Source organism: Etheostoma spectabile, chromosome 6 (genome assembly GCF_008692095.1).
Source record: "Etheostoma spectabile isolate EspeVRDwgs_2016 chromosome 6, UIUC_Espe_1.0, whole genome shotgun sequence".
Lineage (NCBI taxonomy): Eukaryota > Metazoa > Chordata > Actinopteri > Perciformes > Percidae > Etheostoma > Etheostoma spectabile.
In genome coordinates this window covers 9,126,031-9,146,204 of record NC_045738.1, presented here as the reverse complement: position 1 = coordinate 9,146,204, position 20,174 = coordinate 9,126,031, and the positions used below count along the sequence as shown (strand labels likewise).

The window sequence follows — 20,174 nt, the reverse complement described above, 5'->3', positions numbered from 1 at the left end:
CTATCTCTCATAACATGTAAATGTCATGTAAAATTAACTTAAATGCAGCACAGTGGAAATAGAGTTAAAGTGATCAAACCGGCAGAATCTTCGATGAACTTCAGACTCAACGTAGCATCTCTGCTTGTAGCTCCTGTGAAGAAAAAAATATCCTCAGTCCAGCAAAAATATAACTTTTGTTAAATGTGTTGCATTATATAAAGCAGTGATTCCCAGCCTTTTTAACTTGTGACCCCTCAAAATGATGCAATATCAACTTGGGAACCCCTTGTTATTTTTTTCTTGGTTTGTTTGAATTTGTTTTATTAGTCCTCAAGGTCCAAGAATATTGTGCAATTCAAAAACATTACTGTGTGTAGCAGAAATATGATTTATCTTTCCTATTCTGTTAAATATCTGCTGACCACTCCCGGTTACCCCTACTGGGAGGCCAGACCACAGGGTTGGGAACCACGGATACAAAACTTGACAAATGCAGGCTGAAGGAAAACTCACTTGTAACACCAGGCAGTAACAGCTAGTATGAGGGCGAGGACGAGGATTGAGCCTGTGATGGCCCCAATGATGATATTGGTACTGGTGATACCTGAGACAGAGGGAGAGAGCAGAGTAGGGAGGTGAATGTGTGTTAATTGAATGTGTGTCTCTTGTTTCCTGAATCATGAAGACACAAGGGGATACACAAACCACAAAACACTGCAGCAGAACACAAAAACACAATACACTTAGCAGGAAAAGTGTAAAAGGAGAACAAGGGGGACAAAACTGAGAACAAACTGCTGTCTCCCCATAGCACTACTACTACCTCTACTACTGAGGGGAACTTACATGTGCAGTTGGTTCCCATTCAGGATAACATTACAAACGGTCTGTTTTTCTAACTCAATAATGTTCAGAATTAGCCAACCGAGGTGACGCTGAAGTTGAGGTGAGAGAGGAAGAGGATCAGGATATGACATCAAAGACAGGACAAATACAATGAAAAGGAACTCAAATCTGACCTCAAGTCCCTCCATCAAAGACATCAGCCTGTCGACAAAGAATGAGTGTGAAAATAACAACAAACAAAAATGATGACATGCATGGTTCAGTGAGTACAAATGCAGCTGGTTTTAGTGAGCAGACATGAAACCTGACAGTAGCTAAAACATAAAAAAAAGCGTCAACATAATGTTTGTGGATGGGATTGATGAAGGGGAGGTAGTTTAAAAGTAGAACAAGGTGTAAAGAGTTGAGAGGTATGAGAAGCAAAGATGAATGGATGAAGAAAAGATGCAGAAAATGTGAGAGGAAGAGAGGTATGGATAGAGGCAACAAATAGTAAGAGAGTTAACATCTCTCACCTGAAACTGGAGCAGTGGGTCCGACCACAAGATAACTGAGAGGATTTGTGGAGTTACAGTCCTCTCCTGCCCAGCCCAGGTAACAAACACACTTCAACTCACTACTGCACACCTACAGCATGAAATTAAAAAAAGAATAGTGTAAAAATTGTCACTGTCCCATACCTGTGAGGTGTCAAACCTTTATTTTTATTTGGTCTTTGATGCATCTATCTATCTCTCTAATAAGTAACAGCAAGCTTAGTCAGTCAAGCATATTAGAAATGTATGTACTTGTTGTTAACTTTATGGTAAACATATACATGTATACATCACTGACTTATTATTGTGCGTGCGTGCGTGCGTGCGTGCGTGCGTGTACCCCGTGTCCAGAGCAGACGGTCTTGTCGGTGGTCCCAGGGCAGGTGCTGAAGTTGAACTGTTGGATGGGGAGACATTTGTGATTGAAACAGATGCGGTCTGTTCCGCAGGCGGTCCCATCCTCAACGTATCCCAGGTCAGTGTCTCCGTCGATCACCACATGAGCACCGCTGAACAACAAAACATGCAGTCAGACACAGCACTTAACATGAGAGAGACTGTGTAGAATTCACATAAATGTTGGAATAAAAGACACGGGGCCACTGAAAATGTATCCTTTCAAACTTAATTGTAATAGAACTGTGAATGTTGCCTTTGCTCTGCTGTGCACAGCTTGAAATACAGAACCAGGGAGCAAGGCTCTTTTTGTTAAGAAGTTTCCTCAATGACGTGTACCTGCAATCAAGCGAAGCACTGTGCTGGGCTACTGAGAAAGAGGTCAGCCCTCCCTGCAGCTCTCCCAATCGCGGGGCGGGTGAGATATTGGAACACAGCAGGTACCCACAATGAACATCCCTGAAACACAAAGATGCATCCAAACATCACAGAGAGTAAAATAAGACAATTACAGAACTGCATAGGGTTCAGTCACAGAAAGGACTCGCTTACTGTTTGTTACACTGGATCCAGGTGTCCTTGTCTTTCCCACAGTTACCTTTCTCCGTCCCTTCGATGTTCAACTTTTCGTAACAGAACTTGTCGGCCGCTGTTGCCTCTGAGAGAGGCACAACACAATGAACATTAACATTTACAGTAGATGCATGTAGTCTTTTGCAGATTTGCTAATACAAATCAATTTGCACATAGGATTATCCCACTTACTCTCTCCCCAAATGTACTTGCACTGTCTGTCTTTGGTTTTGCACCTTCCATTGAAGCATCGACCCTGTAGTGAGAAATATAGTGTCTTAAAGGCATCACCTGTACAGAGGTAAAGACTTTTTAAACGTAAAGTATCTCAATATCTTACTTGGTCCTTTTCACACGTGTAGCCATCCATCTTGTGCACATTTGGTGGACACTTCAAATAATACAAAGAAAACCTCAGAGATACTGTGATGCACTGTATAAGTATTGCATATCCTGTAATATTCTAACCATTACTTTTACGACCCAGGATGCAGAAAACTCTGTAAGGGAAGCTCATGCTCACCTGGCTGGAGTTGCCTGTGCAGTTTTCTGGGATGTCACAGTCGTTCACGGCGTCTCTGCACACAACTCCCATGAACTCCATCTGTAGAAGCATAGAATTAAGAGTGTTTGTAATCAGGCGTGGTGTCAGAGGAACAGGGACTTAATCAGGAATTGTCATCCCTCTGCACAGTTCTTGGCTCCCGGCACTCTCTTCCTCTTTCCTCTTGACATCCCAAACTAGCATTACTCTATCTATGACAAGTCAGTGTACTTGTCCACAACTCAACTACATTCATTTATTTATTCAGGTATTTGAGAGTGTTAAAGTGCTGTCAAATATACTGAGCCTGGCTGTGTCATCTGGGTATGAATGTTTATTCCTTCCCTACAAACGAGCATTTGGCATCTTGCATGGTAGCCTCTGCCACCAGTGTAAGATTGTTGGCTCGTATTTTAAAAGTGCTTTGAGTGGTCGCTAAAACTAGAAAAGCGCTATATAAATTTTAATTTAATTCAATTTTTTAATTTTAATTTTAATCTGTTTATTAATCCCCAATGGGGAAATTACAATTTAGTAAAAGTAATGTTAAATGCAGTACATTTAACATTACTTTAATTGTGAGAAGGTTTTCTTTGCTAGCAATTTGAAAAACCAGAGCAGTATAACATTGAAGTACATCCAAGTGGATATGGCCAATGAAGACCAAAAAAGGCATCCTCCTACACCCCAGCAGAGGATGAAGGGTGTTGCCGTGTCCTGTTGTGTACCTGGCAGCTGTTGCAGCAGAGTCCGTTGCTACACTTGGACCCTTGGGTCAGGGTGCACTTGTCACAGCAGGCCTCCCCCTCTCTGGCACACTCCTAAAAGACAGACAGTGGCTCTCAGTTGTCTTCCTTTGATTTGACGTAATTTCTTTTATGTAATACATTATCTCATCTAACAGAATGATCCCTTTAAACAGAGGTTTCTCCAGACAAACTCTATAATTGTTATCACTGTGGGCAGCACCTTGATTTCTCCAATGACATTGCTCCATCAAGTTACTTCTTATTAGTCAGATACAGCAAGTGGTTTTGTTAAGTTAACCCTAAGGGTAGTATAGCTTCATATTAGCCTCCAGTCATCTACATTACTGTAACTTACTGCTGGGTTGCCGCAGTCACACTCCTCTCCTGGCTCCACGATGCCATTTCCACACACTGGAGGATCCAACAGCTGAGGGGGGAAAGGGCAGAATTAATATTCTAACTACTAAAAATACACATGTATGAGTATATGTGAGTGTGACATACCTTCAGAGGTTTGTTGAACAGACAGGCTCCTCCACCGCTGTTTAGAAAGTTATGGTACTCCTCCACGTTGCAGTCAGAGAACCTCTTGGGCAGGTAGAAACTGTTCAACACAACCGCAGCATATTATGCAGTTACCATGGATACAGAGAGCATCTTGAGATAATACTGGGAGAGACAAGCCTTGTTCCCCAAAGACAAAACACTTATAAATGTTTTTACCCACACAACTTTTCAAACCTTATATTTAATTTCAGTGAAACAGACAATGCCATAGCAGATTTGTCATATTTAATAAATGTTGTATTTCTTTTCACCTTTCCATTAATATTTCAGGTATTACCACAGGTTTACCATACCATACTCACAGTTCTGAGGAGATCCTTACAACAACATGGAAGTAGATATACATTAGAGCTAAGATTGTGAAGATCATATGGAGATGCATTTATGAATTTGTCCTGGAAATGAACTTAAATATTGTGGATGATTCACAAAAACAGTTATTGCATTATCATGTGATACTAAAATGATCAGTATTCAACAAATTTAAAATATCATAAAAATCCAGCTTTATGTCACATTCACCTGAAGCCCAAACAATACCATTTGAAGTACATCTGAAGTATATGAGCACATCTATTACAATCAAATGTCCAGTGTTCATTTTGATGCTTTTAACGACATTGACCCTGAGAAACCTGAGCAGCACTTAAATATCTTCTGCTGCACAATCCGTCGCTTAATGCTGATTATGATGCTGGCACATGTTTAACTAGAGTGCCTCTGGTAGCGCAGCTCATCAGGATTGGCTCAAGAGACAATGCAATAACAGACAGACTCAGTGAGAGGTTGTCATCGTTTGATATGAAATGTAGCTACATGAAACCACCTGCAGTGATAATGGTTGTACAAGGAGCCAGTAATGACGCCTTGATGATGGATGAAGCACACTACAATATTTCAGGTAGATTTCCTAACCTAATCAGGTTTAAAGTTGTCCCGACTATCAGAGAGATTTGCATCTTTGATTTCAAAATTTGCACCAGTGCTCAATCTCATCAAAATCTTGTAGTGTTTATTCCCCTTTAAACCATAACAAGGGGTGAAACAAAGACGAAACATGCTTGAATTATTCACTGGTCACCAGGAGGAGTAGAAGACTTTTCATTTCACAGCACATAAAACCATGGGATTAAAATATGTATTTCCATAGATTAAAACACATACTACAGTATTATTTGCTTGAAGTGTGTATATTTCTTTCATAAAGTACATAAAGCAACTAATGTACCAGAAAAAGATCCACTAGCATCCTCAATCATTTCTTTCATCATTCATTCAGTCAGTCTACCTCCCCCTAGTGGCTGTTAAGTGGTGTCTGAACCACACTGAACCACAATGATTAATCTGTGTCCTTGTTACAGTATACAGTATATCAGACTTTTTGATTTAATTAGATCAGAAAATATAAATAAAATTCAAAGTTACAACCTTTATAATTCATATTTGGTTCTGGTTTGTTCACAGCTAAATCAAGTCTTTCGTGAAAAAGGGAAGATACCTAATAGATATGTATATGTTTATACTATATTAAACAATTCTAAATACTAACTCAAACATAATGTATGCTCCAAAAATACGTGCATATGTGAACACACACACACAAACATACATACATACAGCTAGAACCCTGTGAGAAATGTGAGAACAGTTAGTAGTCAGGTTAAGTTGATCAGACATGCAGGTGCTGAGGGATAAAAAGAAATGTCCATGACTTGACCAGGACATGACTGAGGTTGCTCATTGAATACAAGCGTCTGAAATACCATTGACTTTATTTTAGAGAATATAGATCTGGGCCGGGTCCATACACAGTGACAGGCTCATAGGAGCACAGAGTCACCTGTCCTCTGTCATGTGGCAGTGACATTATAGCAGGTTTATTATGGTAAACCAATAGAGCAGAACCTGGACAGGGAGTGTTAGGGAAGTGCACTGTTGTTACAGGGAAATGAGGTAGTCAAAATTGGCCTAAGATGAGAATGACATTGCAGACTGTATCAATCGGTTAAACATGGATTAAAGGAAGTAATGAAAAGTCCTGACTTTCAAAGGGCATGAAGGAGAAGGAGCCTATTGATAATAGTAAGAATAATCAAATCAATAAAATTGTCTTGGCTGATCAGCCGGTGACATTCAAAAACTAAATAATACATGTAAAGTACATGTAAAATTGTACAAAATGATTATGAAAAATACAGTCTGTGTTAGGGGTGGGAATTATCAGATGCCTCCCGATACAATATCGTCACAATACTTATGCCACGATACCATATTATTGCGATTTTAAACATATTGCAATATTCTGCGATATATTGCAATTTATAACCTTTTTTTCCAACTTCTAATTTTTCCCAATTTCAAATGATGTCCCCAAAAGGAAACTTTGTCAACATCTGTTTTATCTAAAAAGATATATTTCGTTTGTTCATCAAAGTTCAATTTTATTGCTGCAAAATGGGATTGTCAAGCAGACAAACTGACCAACACATGTATAATAAAGGATCGATACTTGGCGCCTGTGTATCAATACAGTATTGCCACTGAAAATATTGCGATACTGTGCTGTATCGATTTTTTCCCCCACCCCTAGTCTGTGTATAACGATAAAGGGACATTGACCTGTATTTGTTCATATCATTTGGATAACAAAGAGAAGCTGGGGCCACAGCGACTATAGTGCTGTTGGATGAGACGGGAAAGGTTGTGATGACTGACAACCCCTCCGAGGCAGCCAGTTGGTTAAAAACAGCACAGGCAACGTTCTAGCCAAGCTTCTGCTCACCTGCTGTCCCATTTGGGATAGAGGGGGAACGTAAGAAGTATTTAAGAAGAGGGGTATATAAAGAGGGGTATATATATAAATATATATACACACACACACACACACCCACACACACCCACACACACACATCGCAGAAGCTTTTACAGACACAACACAAAGTTACATCCGTATGCTCACAGAAAGCCTATACAGTTTTAACACTGCAGATGTACAAAAACGCATTTTAAGACAAACACTGTCATGATTTCTGCATGAAACCGGAAACACAAAACATACACAGACTGATGTAGTACCTATTTTCTAATCTTAGAAAGCATCAGATCATATAACACATTTCTGCTTAAAAAAGCCCAATTAAGTTACATAAACAAGCCATAGACCTAAGGAAATACACATAGGCTGACACCTAGTGGAGAATGATCAAACTACAATCACACTCCAGTGGATGAAAATATTAATATCAGCATATTTACACTGATAAACAAATAAACACTTTTAATTTTAGAGAAGGAGATAATTCTTCTTACATACACTTTTTGCTGATGTGTCGTGTGTGTGTGTGTGTGTGTGTGTGTGTGTTATATGATGTGTGATATTAGTCTATTTTTTAAGTGCTATTTTGTCAATGTGTATTATATGTTTTAATTGCGAATTGTCAAGGACTGAAGATAAAAGTTAGCTTCATGCTAACTCTGGTGCAATATTATTATTATTATTGTACATCGCTCCTTGCAAATAAAATAAAGATTATAAAAATGTTATTAACTATTTACTGCTTTGAGATATATAGGACATATACACTAGTATAAACTGAGTCTGTGTTTTGCTTTCATCTAACTCTTTGGTGACAATACACATCCATTTCAAATAAAAAACAAATTCTAGAGCAAATAAATATGCAATGTTTTTTCAGTCCAGTGTGATGTTAGCATTAAAGCAAGTATAACATTGTATCCAACTCTGGTCATTTAACTTTGTCTCAAATATCAATAAAAAACTGCTCACTGACTCAAAAAACAATTTTTTTTAAATGGACATTTTTAGATTACGGCAGGGTTTTTGTCAATTTGTTGTGGAAACTGTTGTCTGTCTGTTGAGATGAATTGATGAGGAAATGTTCTGTAAAAGTTACTTACCCAACATCATCCATGATACAGCCCGACCAACGATCATCACACTTGCACTCGCCTAGAAAAAATCCCATCAAATAGAAAGGAAGCTTAAAAAATGAATGAAAAATGTTTTCTGGAAAAGTAAGAAAAACAAATTCATTAAGGTTGAACTGTGTACCATTGAGGATCCTCTTCTTATCAGAGAAGATGCCAATGTTCTGTCCAAGAGACTGAGCGAGGGTTATGGCCATCTCATCGGTTTTCCCATACTGATGAGAGAGAGAGAGAGAGAGAGAGAGAGAGAGAGAGAGAGAGAGAGAGAGAGAGAGAGAGAGGAAAGAAAGAGAGAGAGAGAGAGAGAGAGAGAGAGAGAGAGAGAAGGGGAAATAAATCAACAGAATATCAGACAAAGGCTGGAAAGAATAAATGGTGTTACAAAGGCATCCCAAAATCCTTAGATTCACTCATTAAGTTGAGTAACAGAAACTCAATGGCTAAAACTGCAGTGTATAACAGGAATAAATGCACAGTAAATTGATAAGAAATTTTAAATATGCTGCCTTTTTAATAAGAGAATACAGAGCAAAAGATTAGGATTCACTGGCAACATGATTGTACTCATGTTGCCTATATCTGTTCAAAAGTCAGCTGACAGTGATTTGGAGTTTTGGGAAATCTGTAATCCCTCATTTGTGGTTTAAGACTCACTTCATTGACTCCCCCTCCTTTAGTCCGGGAGCAAACCCCTCCCATATAGGAAGCTCCTCCCCAGCTGCTATGGAAACGATTCCCTCTGATGAGAAAAAAAGTTATGTGTTTGATAAAAAGATACTCAGTGCCGAGCACACAAGAAAATCCTTTTAATCAGAATCAGGACCGGTTTTTATTTCTCTCAATGTCAATAGACAACAGCTAGAAAATAGAACAACAAAGTCTACATATATAAAAGACAACACATTAATATTTGCATTAACTATTCTGACTCACGAGAAGAGGTGAACAGAGTCGCATTTCTCTTTGATGAAGTCTTTTCGAAACTTCATGAACTCCCTCAGCGTCACCATAGGGTCATCGTCAATGTTGAATTTGTTGTCAGCTGACCACGTCTCCATGGCAACCAGCACAATCCGGGTATTAAGCTGTTCCTTGAAAATCTGGCCAGTCAAAAGTAGATTTATTGTCAGCAAGTTATCTTTGAAAGTCATAATCTGAAAATGCCAAAAGATAAATGGATGGATATTGAAACTGACTGACATGCTTCATATTCATCAACATCTCCAGCTGTCTGTTGTAACAGCACCAGTCAGACAGTCAGTGTGATCAGTCTGATCCTGCCACCTGACAGCAGCACATTACAACCGGCTAGACGCAGTCAATAAGGGTAACAGTCTGAAGGACATAGAGAGAGCAAACTGACAAATAATAATGTTTGCTTTCATAAGATGGAAATCTATTGGGGTACCAGGAGAAGAGAACAAGAGCAAAGCCTCTTTGTTTAAGATAAATGCCAACAGTCTCAAGACAAAGCTGACAGAGCAGAGAGGAAGTGACATAAAAAATATCCAAAGCCAATCTGGCCCCTACAACCTCACCCTATCAGCTCCACTTGGGTTTGAGATCCATCAGAGTTCTTGTTTGTCCCTCTGTACATTCAAGTCAGAGCTAAGCATCCAATTCTTAGATATACAAAATAATCTGTGAAAGGGGAGAGTGAGAGAGGGGGAATGACATGCAGTAAAGGTCCACAGGTTGGAGTTGAACCCTCGGCTGCTGCGTCAAGGACTAAACCTCTACATGCCCGCCCTACCAGGTACCTGTGATCTTTGAAAAACCCAGAAGGTCACTTAACAACACTTACTACCATTCTGAAGGTATTTCTAGAAAAGACCAGTGTAACATCCTTTGTTTCCTAAACTGAACAAAGATGGCAGCCAGAAAAGACATGTCCTTGCTCACTTTGTATGTGAACCAAATATTTTTTCCGTTATAGTGGTATATATTGATTTTTTCTTTCCAACATTTTATTTTATACATGCTTTGCTTGTGCTTCACAACAAGAGCTTATGTCACTCTCGGCTCCTTGGCTAGAAAATGCAGTCACAATTTGAGAGATGAGTTGAAAACCTTTTTTTTTTTTATTGTGCAGAGTATGAAATGTTTTTTTTATATTTTAGTTGGAAGAGTCTTGGAAGAGATTCTGGATATATCTTCAGAGCACCAGTAAGTGTTGGTAAACAACTTTTGGGTTTTTCCAAAGATTGCCAGGTATTTCTTTTTTTTTTAGAAATTGGGATAATTAGCTCTGAAATTCAAAAGTTAAGGTAATACATTGAGGCGCAAACTGGAGATAGGAGCATCTCAAACCAGCTACTGTGCGAATAATGGAGAAAACATCATATGCATTACGTTACTTTGTAAAGATTATTTCGGTCATGCACATACATTTATACGTTTCTAACACCACCTTCTCATGTTGGATTTAGAAATCACAGAAGAGCATTAACAAGAAGTAAAAGGTGCCATCCCTTTTCCCCAAAAATGTATTCGTCATCTGACAAAAATATTTTAGTTCAAGGTTTATGTCTTGAGATAACAACTACACAAATTAGATCTGTGAGATGTGGTTGAAAAAGTGGACTTTGAGTTAGGATTATATTTTTCTTATAACCATACATGCACATGTCAATGAATTTAAAAGGGAGTGTACCATTTCCTTTACAATAAATGCTGATTTGTTTTGGGAATGAGCACTGTGTCTATCAGACTCTATGGTGACAGATGTTTCCTGCATGTGACATGTGACTTATGTGGTGGGTGGACATTGGTTTGGGAAAGGGACCATAACTGAAAATTCCTTTTCTAAACAAGGATGCGTTTCACTAACTACAATCTATAATTTGTTAATTGTGATAAGTAATTGCTGTAATATTTTTCATATGTGATGCCAATGTGAATGCGGCCTCTGTGCTGTGGTTGGGGACAGGATACACTGGGGAAAAAGGCAACCATACTCGCATATGTAAATCAATGTGTACATCCCAAATAGAGTCTGCTTATGTGATCCTCTCCAAGGGCACGACAGAAAGTGTGACCTTTCCCCAGCTTCACCAGCCTATCAGCTTACAGACATGACCCTGTGGCAGGTCAGATTTCAGCACCACATCAAACAGACATGGCTACAAATAATGAAACATTGAAATATCTGCCTCAGTACTGTTGAGATGTCACTGCTGTTTCAGTCCTCTGAAAACTCATGACTGGCTGGTTAATGGCTGCACGCAGCATATTATTGGCCAGGAGAGGTTTTAAATGTAGAGAGTAAGGTTGGCTAAATGAGAAATCAGTGCAATGCTCAGCTCCAATACCTCGGAGTGCTTGTGGCAAGCTTTCCAAGAAGAGGATCAATACAATTCTTACCATGTCAGCCATATTGACCACTGACTTAGCATAGTTATTTGTGTGCCCAACAGAAAGCCGATGCTTCTTGTACTGAAGAGAGAGACAGAGAGAGAGGGATGGAGAGGAAACAAAGAAATTCAAAATGGAACAAATTCAATTTAAGCCATTTAAATGTGTATAAGGAGCCAGTGTCAGTGTCACATTTATTGTTTTCATTCCCAGTGAATTTAAGTCAGTGGCTCCAAACTGTTTCTTTTATGCACAATAAAGGTAATATTTGGAGTTATATAATTAATATTGCAGTGTACAGTCTATCATAACATATATATCATATCATGCTTACCATTAAATGGTCGTTGATCACCATCAACTCGATGTATTTGGTCTCATCTTCTACACTACGCAACACATGTTGAGCCTGAGAAGAAGAACACAATTGCCACTTTTATAAAAAATAAATAACAGACAGCTAGCTTTCCTTCACCAAGACTTTTAAACATCAAATGGATTTTCAGAACAGCATCCACAGTAAATACCAACATCAACTCATGTTTCATGCATCACCAATAATCAGTAAGGATGAACTTTGCAAAGCTAAACCAGGTTCGTCTTTTTTCCAGGTTCCAAATAAAGATGATGAGCAGCTCCGAGGGTTGAGAAACTGACAGCTGCAGACATTTGACTGTGACTGAGAAAAGATGAGGAAGCAGCCTCAACTCACAAGGTAAATATTTCATAAAGAAGAAGAGAGAGGGATGGAGAGCTGCTGTGTGGGAAGAGAGTAAAGAAACAGCACTCTCTCTTTAGCGTTAGGAATTTACATGAAACATACAGGCGAGGAAACAGCGTAATAATCAAGTTTGGACAAACAGCATTCCTCAATCTTTATCTCACAAACACTCACACAAACATTCATATGCACATCATAAAGTCAACATCAGTTCATTCATGAGCATTAATCTGCTAATGATGAGGATTTCCCAACAAATATGCCAGCAGAGGAGTCATACCTGTCTCTTTTTTCTCCTGTGAACAACTTTGGACCCTGGAAATGGAGGGCTGGGAAAAGGCGGCTCTGGAAAATCACCTACAAAACAGAAACATTCAATGAATAGAAAATGTCAATACCTTTTTAAATAAATATTAATCATATTAAATTCCTCCTCTTGCATTCAGTCATCATCTTACCATTGAGGAGATCATTAAATCCCTCAGTCCCTCCAGATTTATAAATCATGTGAATGCGGACATCGCCCTGAAAGACACAAAAAGCAGAATTCAATCAAGTTCATCAGTGAGACAGATTACAGACAAACGGAAGTCACACAGCTGTGTTCAAGTTAAAGTGTCCAAAAATTAGACTACAAGCTGCTAATTCAGTCTCATCTGTATTGATGACCTATAGCCTATGTTGAATAGGTGGACTGTCAGTTTTGTTAATATTGCACTTGGCACAAAAAGCTATATTTACATCTGTCAAACTCAGGGGAGACAAATAATTGGACAGACACACATAGCCTACTATCTTATGGTTGCTACAAAAAAAGGACATTAAAGCGGGTTTGGACTGAATATTATTTAACCTCTGACGTGTTCCAAAATACTTTTCTGCACTGTACATGACTGTAAATAGCACACCAAATTGTATGTTTTGGCAATTTACGGTTTAGGGATCTAAAAGTAAAAAACCAAGCTGCTGGCCCTAGATATCTGCACCGTATCATCAAAATGATACATGTACAGTGTATTCTTATTATTTTAATAGATTTTTGAATAATAAGATTTTTTTTAATACATCATGCCTTAATATTTGATCTACTTTTAATTTGCTCTATGTTTAATTTTATAAACACTGTGATTTAATGCTCTGCACGCATGCGTTAACCACCAGTGAGACAACACTGAGGGCAGAAACCAGCAGGATGAGGTAAACACCCATCTCTATTGAGGCCACATCCTGTTTATCAACTGTAGCTAACGTTCCTTCATTGCAAAGGCGGTGCAACGTTACTCCAGTGTGGTTTGGATCGAGTGTGTAACGTTAAGAGGACCATACTGAAATGATATAAGGTACTGTAGTCAATGTTAAATGTAACTGCCATTTTTGAGCTTTACTCAGGACGCACAAATTCAGGACGCAACAGGTTGTTGTAGCTAATGCTAACATTTTAGCCATCAGCTAGCTAGCTAGTTAGCCAACGTCAACGCTAATGTAACTAGCGTTAGCTAATGTAACTACCGTTAGCGTTAAATATAACCCATTTTGTGTTAATTAACGCTAACGCTAGTCGATAATTCGACTGTATATTTTAGTGACCAAATTGTTGATATATGCAGCTATTTATCAGGTTATAGGTGTTTCCAGTTAGCTTTCAGTCCACGAGCTAAAAGAGCTGACATAACATAAGTTAGCTAACGTTAAGCTAGCTAGCTGGGGAAATTACACATACAGGCGTCATGTGGCAAGCTGTTGCATGTAGCGTTAATAGCTTCATAATAACCTGTTATTACTAGGTTATGATGTAACGTTAATCATAATATTTGATTTCAAAACAATGATGTCATTGGTATAGTCAGTGGATTGTCAGACACTTTTATTGAAATGATGCAGGCAACTAAAAATGCAAAAAGGTAAAACGGAATAAAACACGCAACAATAAAATACATAAGTGAGAGGTGAAATAAACAAACGAAACAGATAAGGTGATTACAGCTGGACAAATACAACTTTGTGCAAGCATTAGTAAAAGCCCGTTTTAAAAATATGTTTTGATAATCAACAAAGATGTTGCAAACTGCAAGCCTCAGATCCTCAGACAGGGAGCTTCAGAAGTGCAAGGCTTGCTCACCTTTAGTTTTGAACCAGAATATAAAATAGACAGCCTGAGGAACATAGCCTGCGTCATCACTTTACCAACCACTTAACCAACAATTTATCACAACAGCTAGTAGCCAGCTCATCAAGTGCTATGAACATAATCAATTAATCTTAAATCAACTCTAGTGAACTAACCAGTGAAGAAAAGCCAGAACCTGAGTGGTCTGATCGCTTCTCTTTGGATTTGTTTAAAGCCGAGAGAGCTGTGTTTTGTATCATCTGAAAGTGTAAGATAAATTGTTTGGCTTTAATCTGAGTACATCAACATATCTTGACTTGATGGTATAAAAGCACATATATTCTCCAGATAAAGTCACAGTTACTGGTGCACGCTGTCACAGAGAGACCTCAAGCATCTAATTCAGTTGCTCATTGTTTAACTGTACAATCTACTGTATGTAATGCACTGCAGTGTAGACACTCTCACTCTTTCTTTTAATGAAATGAGAGCATTGTTTCTCGGGGACAGCAGATATTGGGTCAACTATGCTGTGGTGAATATAAATACAGGGGGGTTGCCCATAGCTAGGTCAGTCTGTGGCACAGTTAGCTTTCTTCAATTGTAATGGGGCTATTTGGAAAATCTTGTATAAGCATGGCTTTTTTTCTATAATCAGGAGTTCTGTGAAAAGAAAAAAATATTTACTGTTGTCACATTATGGCCCCATCATTTTCAATTGGACTGGCCAGCCACTTATTTCTGACTTCCTCTCTTTATCTGTTCAGACAGGTCCTCTCCTCGTGGCCTCAGTTCCTGTCAGCACCGCCATGTCGTGCCGGGACATCCACGCCACCAACGCTTTTGCCTTCATTCTTGCCTTTGTGTCTTTGGGAGGTATTGCTGTGGCAGCGCTAATCCCACAGTGGCGTGTAACGAGACTCGTCACCTTCAATCGTAATGCCAAGAATATCAGCGTGTATGACGGGCTGTGGGCTAAATGTGTGAAACAGGATGGCTATTCAGGATGTTACTACTACGATTCAGAGGTATTACTTTGAGAAAGGTGCTCTCCTCTGATTTTGCTTTTCTGTCCTAAATTGTTCTAAAAGAAGTCATGTGTTCTATTGTTTACAGTGGTACTCTAAAGTGGACCAGCTGGATCTGCGGCTACTGCAGTTCTGTCTCCCTACAGCCTTGCTGTTCAGCTCTCTAGCCTTGCTGCTGTGCATGGCAGGTATGTGTAAGACCTGCTGCTGCTCAGACAAGCCTGAACCAGACATTAAAACCATTAGATTCCTGGTCAACAATGCAGGCTGTCACCTGGTGGCTGGGATGTTCTTGTTCCTGGGTGGAGCTATCGCCATCGCACCCTCAGTGTGGTTCCTGTTCCGCACCAAGGAAATGAACATCAGATATGACAACATTTTCTCAGACGGATTTGCTGTTTATGTATCTATAGGCTGCTCTGGAGGACTGATGCTGGCCGCCCTGCTGATGTTCATGTGGTACTGTATGTGTAAAAAGCTGCCTTCCCCCTTCTGGTTGCCTCTGCCCTCCTTGCCGACTTCTCTGTCCACCCAGCCTCTTACTGCCAATGGATATCCTCCTTCTCCAGTTTATGGTCCTCAGCCTTTCCCACCACAGACCTATCCTCCCACAGTAATTGACGCCCAGCCGTATGTGACCTCCCAGGGCTACGTTCAAAGTGTGGTTGCCCCCGCACCGCCACAGGTGTACATGTCTCAGGTTTCTGCTCCAGATGGTTATGGTTCAGAGGTGGGAGTGACCCAGGCCTACAGCTACGCACCCTCACAGAGCTACGCACCCTCACAGAGCTACGCACCCTCACAGAGCTACGCACCCTCACAGAGCTACGCACCCTCACAGAGCTACGCAGGCCACCGCTACTCCTCCCGCTCACGTATGTCTGCCATAGAGATTGACATTCCCGTGCTGACACAGGAACAGTAAGAGAAGAGTGGCTGATAACATCATCACATTAAAGGCTTCTGTCCATAAACCTACATGAAGTTCACTACTGATACTACTAACAGATACTAATAGAGTATGTTAGATGAAAGTTAATAATATGAGAGCTATTTACAGCCCCTAGAGTGATTTAGTCAGTCAGTCCAGGTCTGTAAATTGCTAATTATTGAAGATTAAACTCAGAAGATTAAAAGTTAAAAGAACACTGCGTTTACTATGAAGGATGATATTTTCTTTGAAATGACGATCACTAAATCACTGGTGCAAACAATGTCTAACATACTGAAAGCCAGTTCAACCAACTCGTCTTTTCCACTATTTTACCAGCAGAGAAGGACCACTAAACAGTAGTTTCTAACCTGAAGTGTCCAGTGGACCAACTTAATAGCTCAAAGCAAATAGTTACTTGCATTTGTGATGTGGCTGAATATAAATGACCACTATTGATTTTATATTGAAGATACCTTGATGATAGCTGCCAAAAAGCTAGTGCCAGCTAGTCAGCAAAGTTATATTGTTCTGTTACATTTTTAAATGTTGGACACTTTTACCTGTGTAACGCCTACAGTATAAAAGTCTTCTGTTATCACTACTGACATTACTTTAAATTCTGTGGTTCTGAATGGACAACTACTAAGTGACTCACCTGTTAATAGATGTTTGTTGTGTATCATGAATTGTTAATGTCACATTGCCCTGTAAAGCAACGCTGTTGAAGTTTTTAATGCACTAATTATGTGAATACTGTGCCAGTTTACATTGCCTTTGTTCACTGACTTTGTTAAAGCCTTGAGTATTTTTCTAACAGTAGTAATCAATATTGTAGAATACTTTTCCAAAGTGTTAATAAAAAAAAAAACTATGAATCTAAGGAATTAGTTAGCCGTGTTAATTTGAATGTGTAGTTGTAGATTTCACTTTGATTAAAACTTTAATGCTAAAAACAGAAATGAGCAAACCGTTTTTCTGAACATGTTTGCTAATAATTAAAACTTACTCAGCTGGAAGCGTAACGTTCAGTGCTGGTAGTACTAGTGACTAAGACAAATTTAACGTACAGTTAAATTCCTGCCTTTTGCATGTTTGGCGTAACGAGCACTTAACATTTCTACAAAGTCTTATGTGGTCATCATGTTATTCTACAATTTTATGTCCCATGTTTTTCTACACTGATCTTTTTTTGTTATTAAAAGAAATCACAATGTATGTGAGGCCTGTTTCTTTTCTGGATAACAAAAATAATTGACTAATTGCTACATAGTACATTGTATGCGTAATTGCAACAAATATACACTCACCGGCCACTTTATTAGGTACACCTGTCCAACTGCTCGTTAACACTTAATTTCTAAGCAGCCAATCACATGGCGGCAACTCAGTGCATTTAGGCATGTAGACATGGTCAAGAGAATCTCCTGCAGTTCAAACCGAGCATCAGTATGGGGAAGAAAGGTGATTTGAGTGACTTTGAACGTGGCATGATTGTTGGTGCCAGAAGGGCTGGTCTGAGTATTTCAGAAACTGCTAATCTACTGGGATTTTAAACACACAACCATCTCTAGGGTTTACAGAGAATGGTCCGAAAAGAAAAAAAACATCCAGTGAGCGGCAGTTCTGTGGGCGGAAATGCCTTGTTGATGCCAGAGGTCAGAGGAGAATGGCCAGACTGGTTCGAGCTGATAGAAGGGCAACAGTGACTCAAATACCCACCCGTTACAACCAAGGTGGGCAGAAGAGCATCTCTGAACGCACAGTACGTCGAACTTTGAGGCAGATGGGCTACAGCAGCAGAAGACCACATCGGGTGCCACTCCTTCAGCTAAGAACAGGAAACTGAGACTACAATTTGCACAAGCTTATCGAAATTGGACAATAGAAGATTGGAAAAACATTGCCTGGTCTGATGAGTCTCGATTTTGCTGCGACAGTCGGATGGTAGGGTCAGAATTTGGCGTCTACAACATGAAGCATGGATCCATCCTGCCTTGTATCACGGTTCAGGCTGGTGGTGGTGGTGTAATGGTGTGGGGAATATTTTCTTGGCACTCTTGGGCCCCTTGGTACCAATTGAGCATCGTTGCAACGCCACAGCCTACCTGAGTATTGTTGCTGACCATGTCCATCCCTTTATGACCATAATGTACCCAACTTCTGATGGCTACTTTCAGCAGGATAATGCGCCGCTGGAATCATCACAGACTGGTTTCTTGAACATGACAATGAGTTCGCTGTACTCAAATGGCCTCCACAGTCACCAGATCTCAATCCAATAGAGCATCTTTGGGATGTGGTGGAACGGGTGATTCGCATCATGGATGTGCAGCCGACAAATCTGCGGCAACTGTGTGATGCCATCATGTCAATATGGACCAAACTCCCTGAGGAATGCTTCCAGCACCTTGTTGAATCTATGCCACGAAGAATTGAGGCAGTTCTGAAGGCAAAAGGGGGTCCAACCCGTTACTAGCATGGGGTACCTAATAAAGTGGCCGGTGTATCTGCTCCGGTGAAGGTTTCAACTGATTGTCACCACATTTACAGTTTAATTAATAAATTGCTATGGACAATAAAATGGCTGTTGAGGTTCTGGTTTCCCAAAATGTATTGCCATAAAATGGTATATTTCCTTCTGTAATTCATTTATGATGACTTGATATTAAAGTTTTCCATTTGCCAGTCTGCACCAGCGATGCCAAAGCTATGTTTACACCGTGCGGTACCCTTTTAGTTTCTTCTACATTAACAGACTGTGCCTTTAAGTGACTTACAGTAAAAGTTAATAAAAGATGCATAAAGGTTGTTAATGTTATACAGGTGTTAATCTACTTTTTCATAATGTCCCACTGAACAAATGTCAGCAGCTTCATTTCCAAATCATAACAAATTCTGGCAATATCATCCGTAGGTTGATGATAGGAGCTACATTTGTTCAGCCTCGCCAAGTAATTAATCTGTTTAGAATCTGTATATCTGATAAGCGCACATTAGGTGTGTTAAGTAATAGGTTTCCCAGCAGTGGCTGGTAGTCATTGCACTCAAGAAAGTCTCTGGCTCAGTGAACATCTACTGTACAACCTCCCACAGCTACACTGATCTCAAATGACAAACGTAGTGCACAAATCTAGAAAATTGCAGACAGCTGTTACATAGACATACATGCAACTCACAATGACTTTCATGATCAATTCTTACAGAAAATAGCCCTTATAATTCAAGTTCATTTTACTTTATTTCACCGGGACTATATACTTAGTATAAAGACTCCTTTCAGAGTCCAGTTTGGAGTCTTTTAAAGAGTTTGTTTTGAACCACCAACAAGCCAAAACCCAAACATTTTAAATTTACAATGTTATAAAATAGGGAACAGCCCAAAATATTACATTGGAGAAACTAAAACCAGATAGTGAATTTGGTAAATTGCTTAAATTAGATTAATTGGTTATGAATATTGTGTTGCTCAACTAATTTTATTCATGCACTGTAATTTATGACAATGCAAAATGCAACAATACAGGCTTTGTTTGGCTTTGGAGCAAGATTTTATTTCAACCTTCATGGCTGAAATGATAAAAAAAAAACACAGATCTTTAAAAAGCAACTAAACTAAATGACAGTTGCCGTAAACTATGATCTGCTTTGTGGGTAAATATTTGACTTTTCACATCATAGGCTCCAGAGAGAAGCCAAAGCTAATTAAGAACAATGAGCACTCTTTTAAAATGAGGTTTTTAGTGTTCCAGTGTTTTGTCTTATCTTTGATGTAGTCCTGGTGGACTGACCGTCTGAATTAAAAGCCACAAGACTAAACTGCAGCAGTCATAATTGGAACCAACTCCATAATTTTGTGACACTTTCATGTTGACTGAGAGTTCAGTGGCTG

At 39.4% G+C, this 20,174-nt stretch overlaps 2 protein-coding genes across 6 annotated transcripts in view; one reads left to right on the top strand and one right to left on the bottom strand.

Moving 5' to 3' along the window:
• adam22 (ADAM metallopeptidase domain 22) overlaps positions 1 to 20,174 on the bottom strand; it is a 58,492-nt gene that overhangs the window by 9,521 nt on the left and 28,797 nt on the right. For all 5 annotated transcript variants that reach the window (XM_032519480.1, XM_032519481.1, XM_032519482.1 and 2 more), the window contains exons 7-26: positions 12,675 to 12,741; positions 12,497 to 12,573; positions 11,830 to 11,904; positions 11,505 to 11,576; positions 9,075 to 9,241; positions 8,796 to 8,880; positions 8,266 to 8,356; positions 8,112 to 8,163; positions 4,131 to 4,230; positions 3,982 to 4,053; positions 3,606 to 3,698; positions 2,857 to 2,937; positions 2,674 to 2,724; positions 2,526 to 2,589; positions 2,313 to 2,418; positions 2,100 to 2,219; positions 1,705 to 1,873; positions 1,344 to 1,455; positions 496 to 586; positions 80 to 133 (exon numbers count right to left, since the gene is read on the bottom strand). In XM_032519480.1, the coding sequence (XP_032375371.1) occupies positions 80 to 133; positions 496 to 586; positions 1,344 to 1,455; positions 1,705 to 1,873; positions 2,100 to 2,219; positions 2,313 to 2,418; positions 2,526 to 2,589; positions 2,674 to 2,724; positions 2,857 to 2,937; positions 3,606 to 3,698; positions 3,982 to 4,053; positions 4,131 to 4,230; positions 8,112 to 8,163; positions 8,266 to 8,356; positions 8,796 to 8,880; positions 9,075 to 9,241; positions 11,505 to 11,576; positions 11,830 to 11,904; positions 12,497 to 12,573; positions 12,675 to 12,741 (1,799 nt within the window). The remainder of the gene's footprint in view (positions 1 to 79; positions 134 to 495; positions 587 to 1,343; positions 1,456 to 1,704; positions 1,874 to 2,099; positions 2,220 to 2,312; positions 2,419 to 2,525; positions 2,590 to 2,673; positions 2,725 to 2,856; positions 2,938 to 3,605; positions 3,699 to 3,981; positions 4,054 to 4,130; positions 4,231 to 8,111; positions 8,164 to 8,265; positions 8,357 to 8,795; positions 8,881 to 9,074; positions 9,242 to 11,504; positions 11,577 to 11,829; positions 11,905 to 12,496; positions 12,574 to 12,674; positions 12,742 to 20,174) is intronic.
• On the top strand, positions 13,375 to 17,500 carry cldn12 (claudin 12). The gene is made up of 3 exons (XM_032519497.1): positions 13,375 to 13,556; positions 15,091 to 15,351; positions 15,440 to 17,500. Exons 2-3 carry the CDS (start codon positions 15,133 to 15,135, stop codon positions 16,274 to 16,276), a joined length of 1,056 nt encoding a protein of 351 aa, XP_032375388.1. The 5' UTR covers positions 13,375 to 13,556; positions 15,091 to 15,132; the 3' UTR covers positions 16,277 to 17,500.

Bases quoted from the DNA above. Each gene is read 5' to 3' on its own strand.
- cldn12 (XM_032519497.1), top strand. From the start codon at position 15,133: ATGTCGTGCCGGGACATCCACGCCACCAACGCTTTTGCCTTCATTCTT. The intron at 15,352-15,439 runs GTATTACTTTGA...TATTGTTTACAG, and splicing joins GTTACTACTACGATTCAGAG to TGGTACTCTAAAGTGGACCA.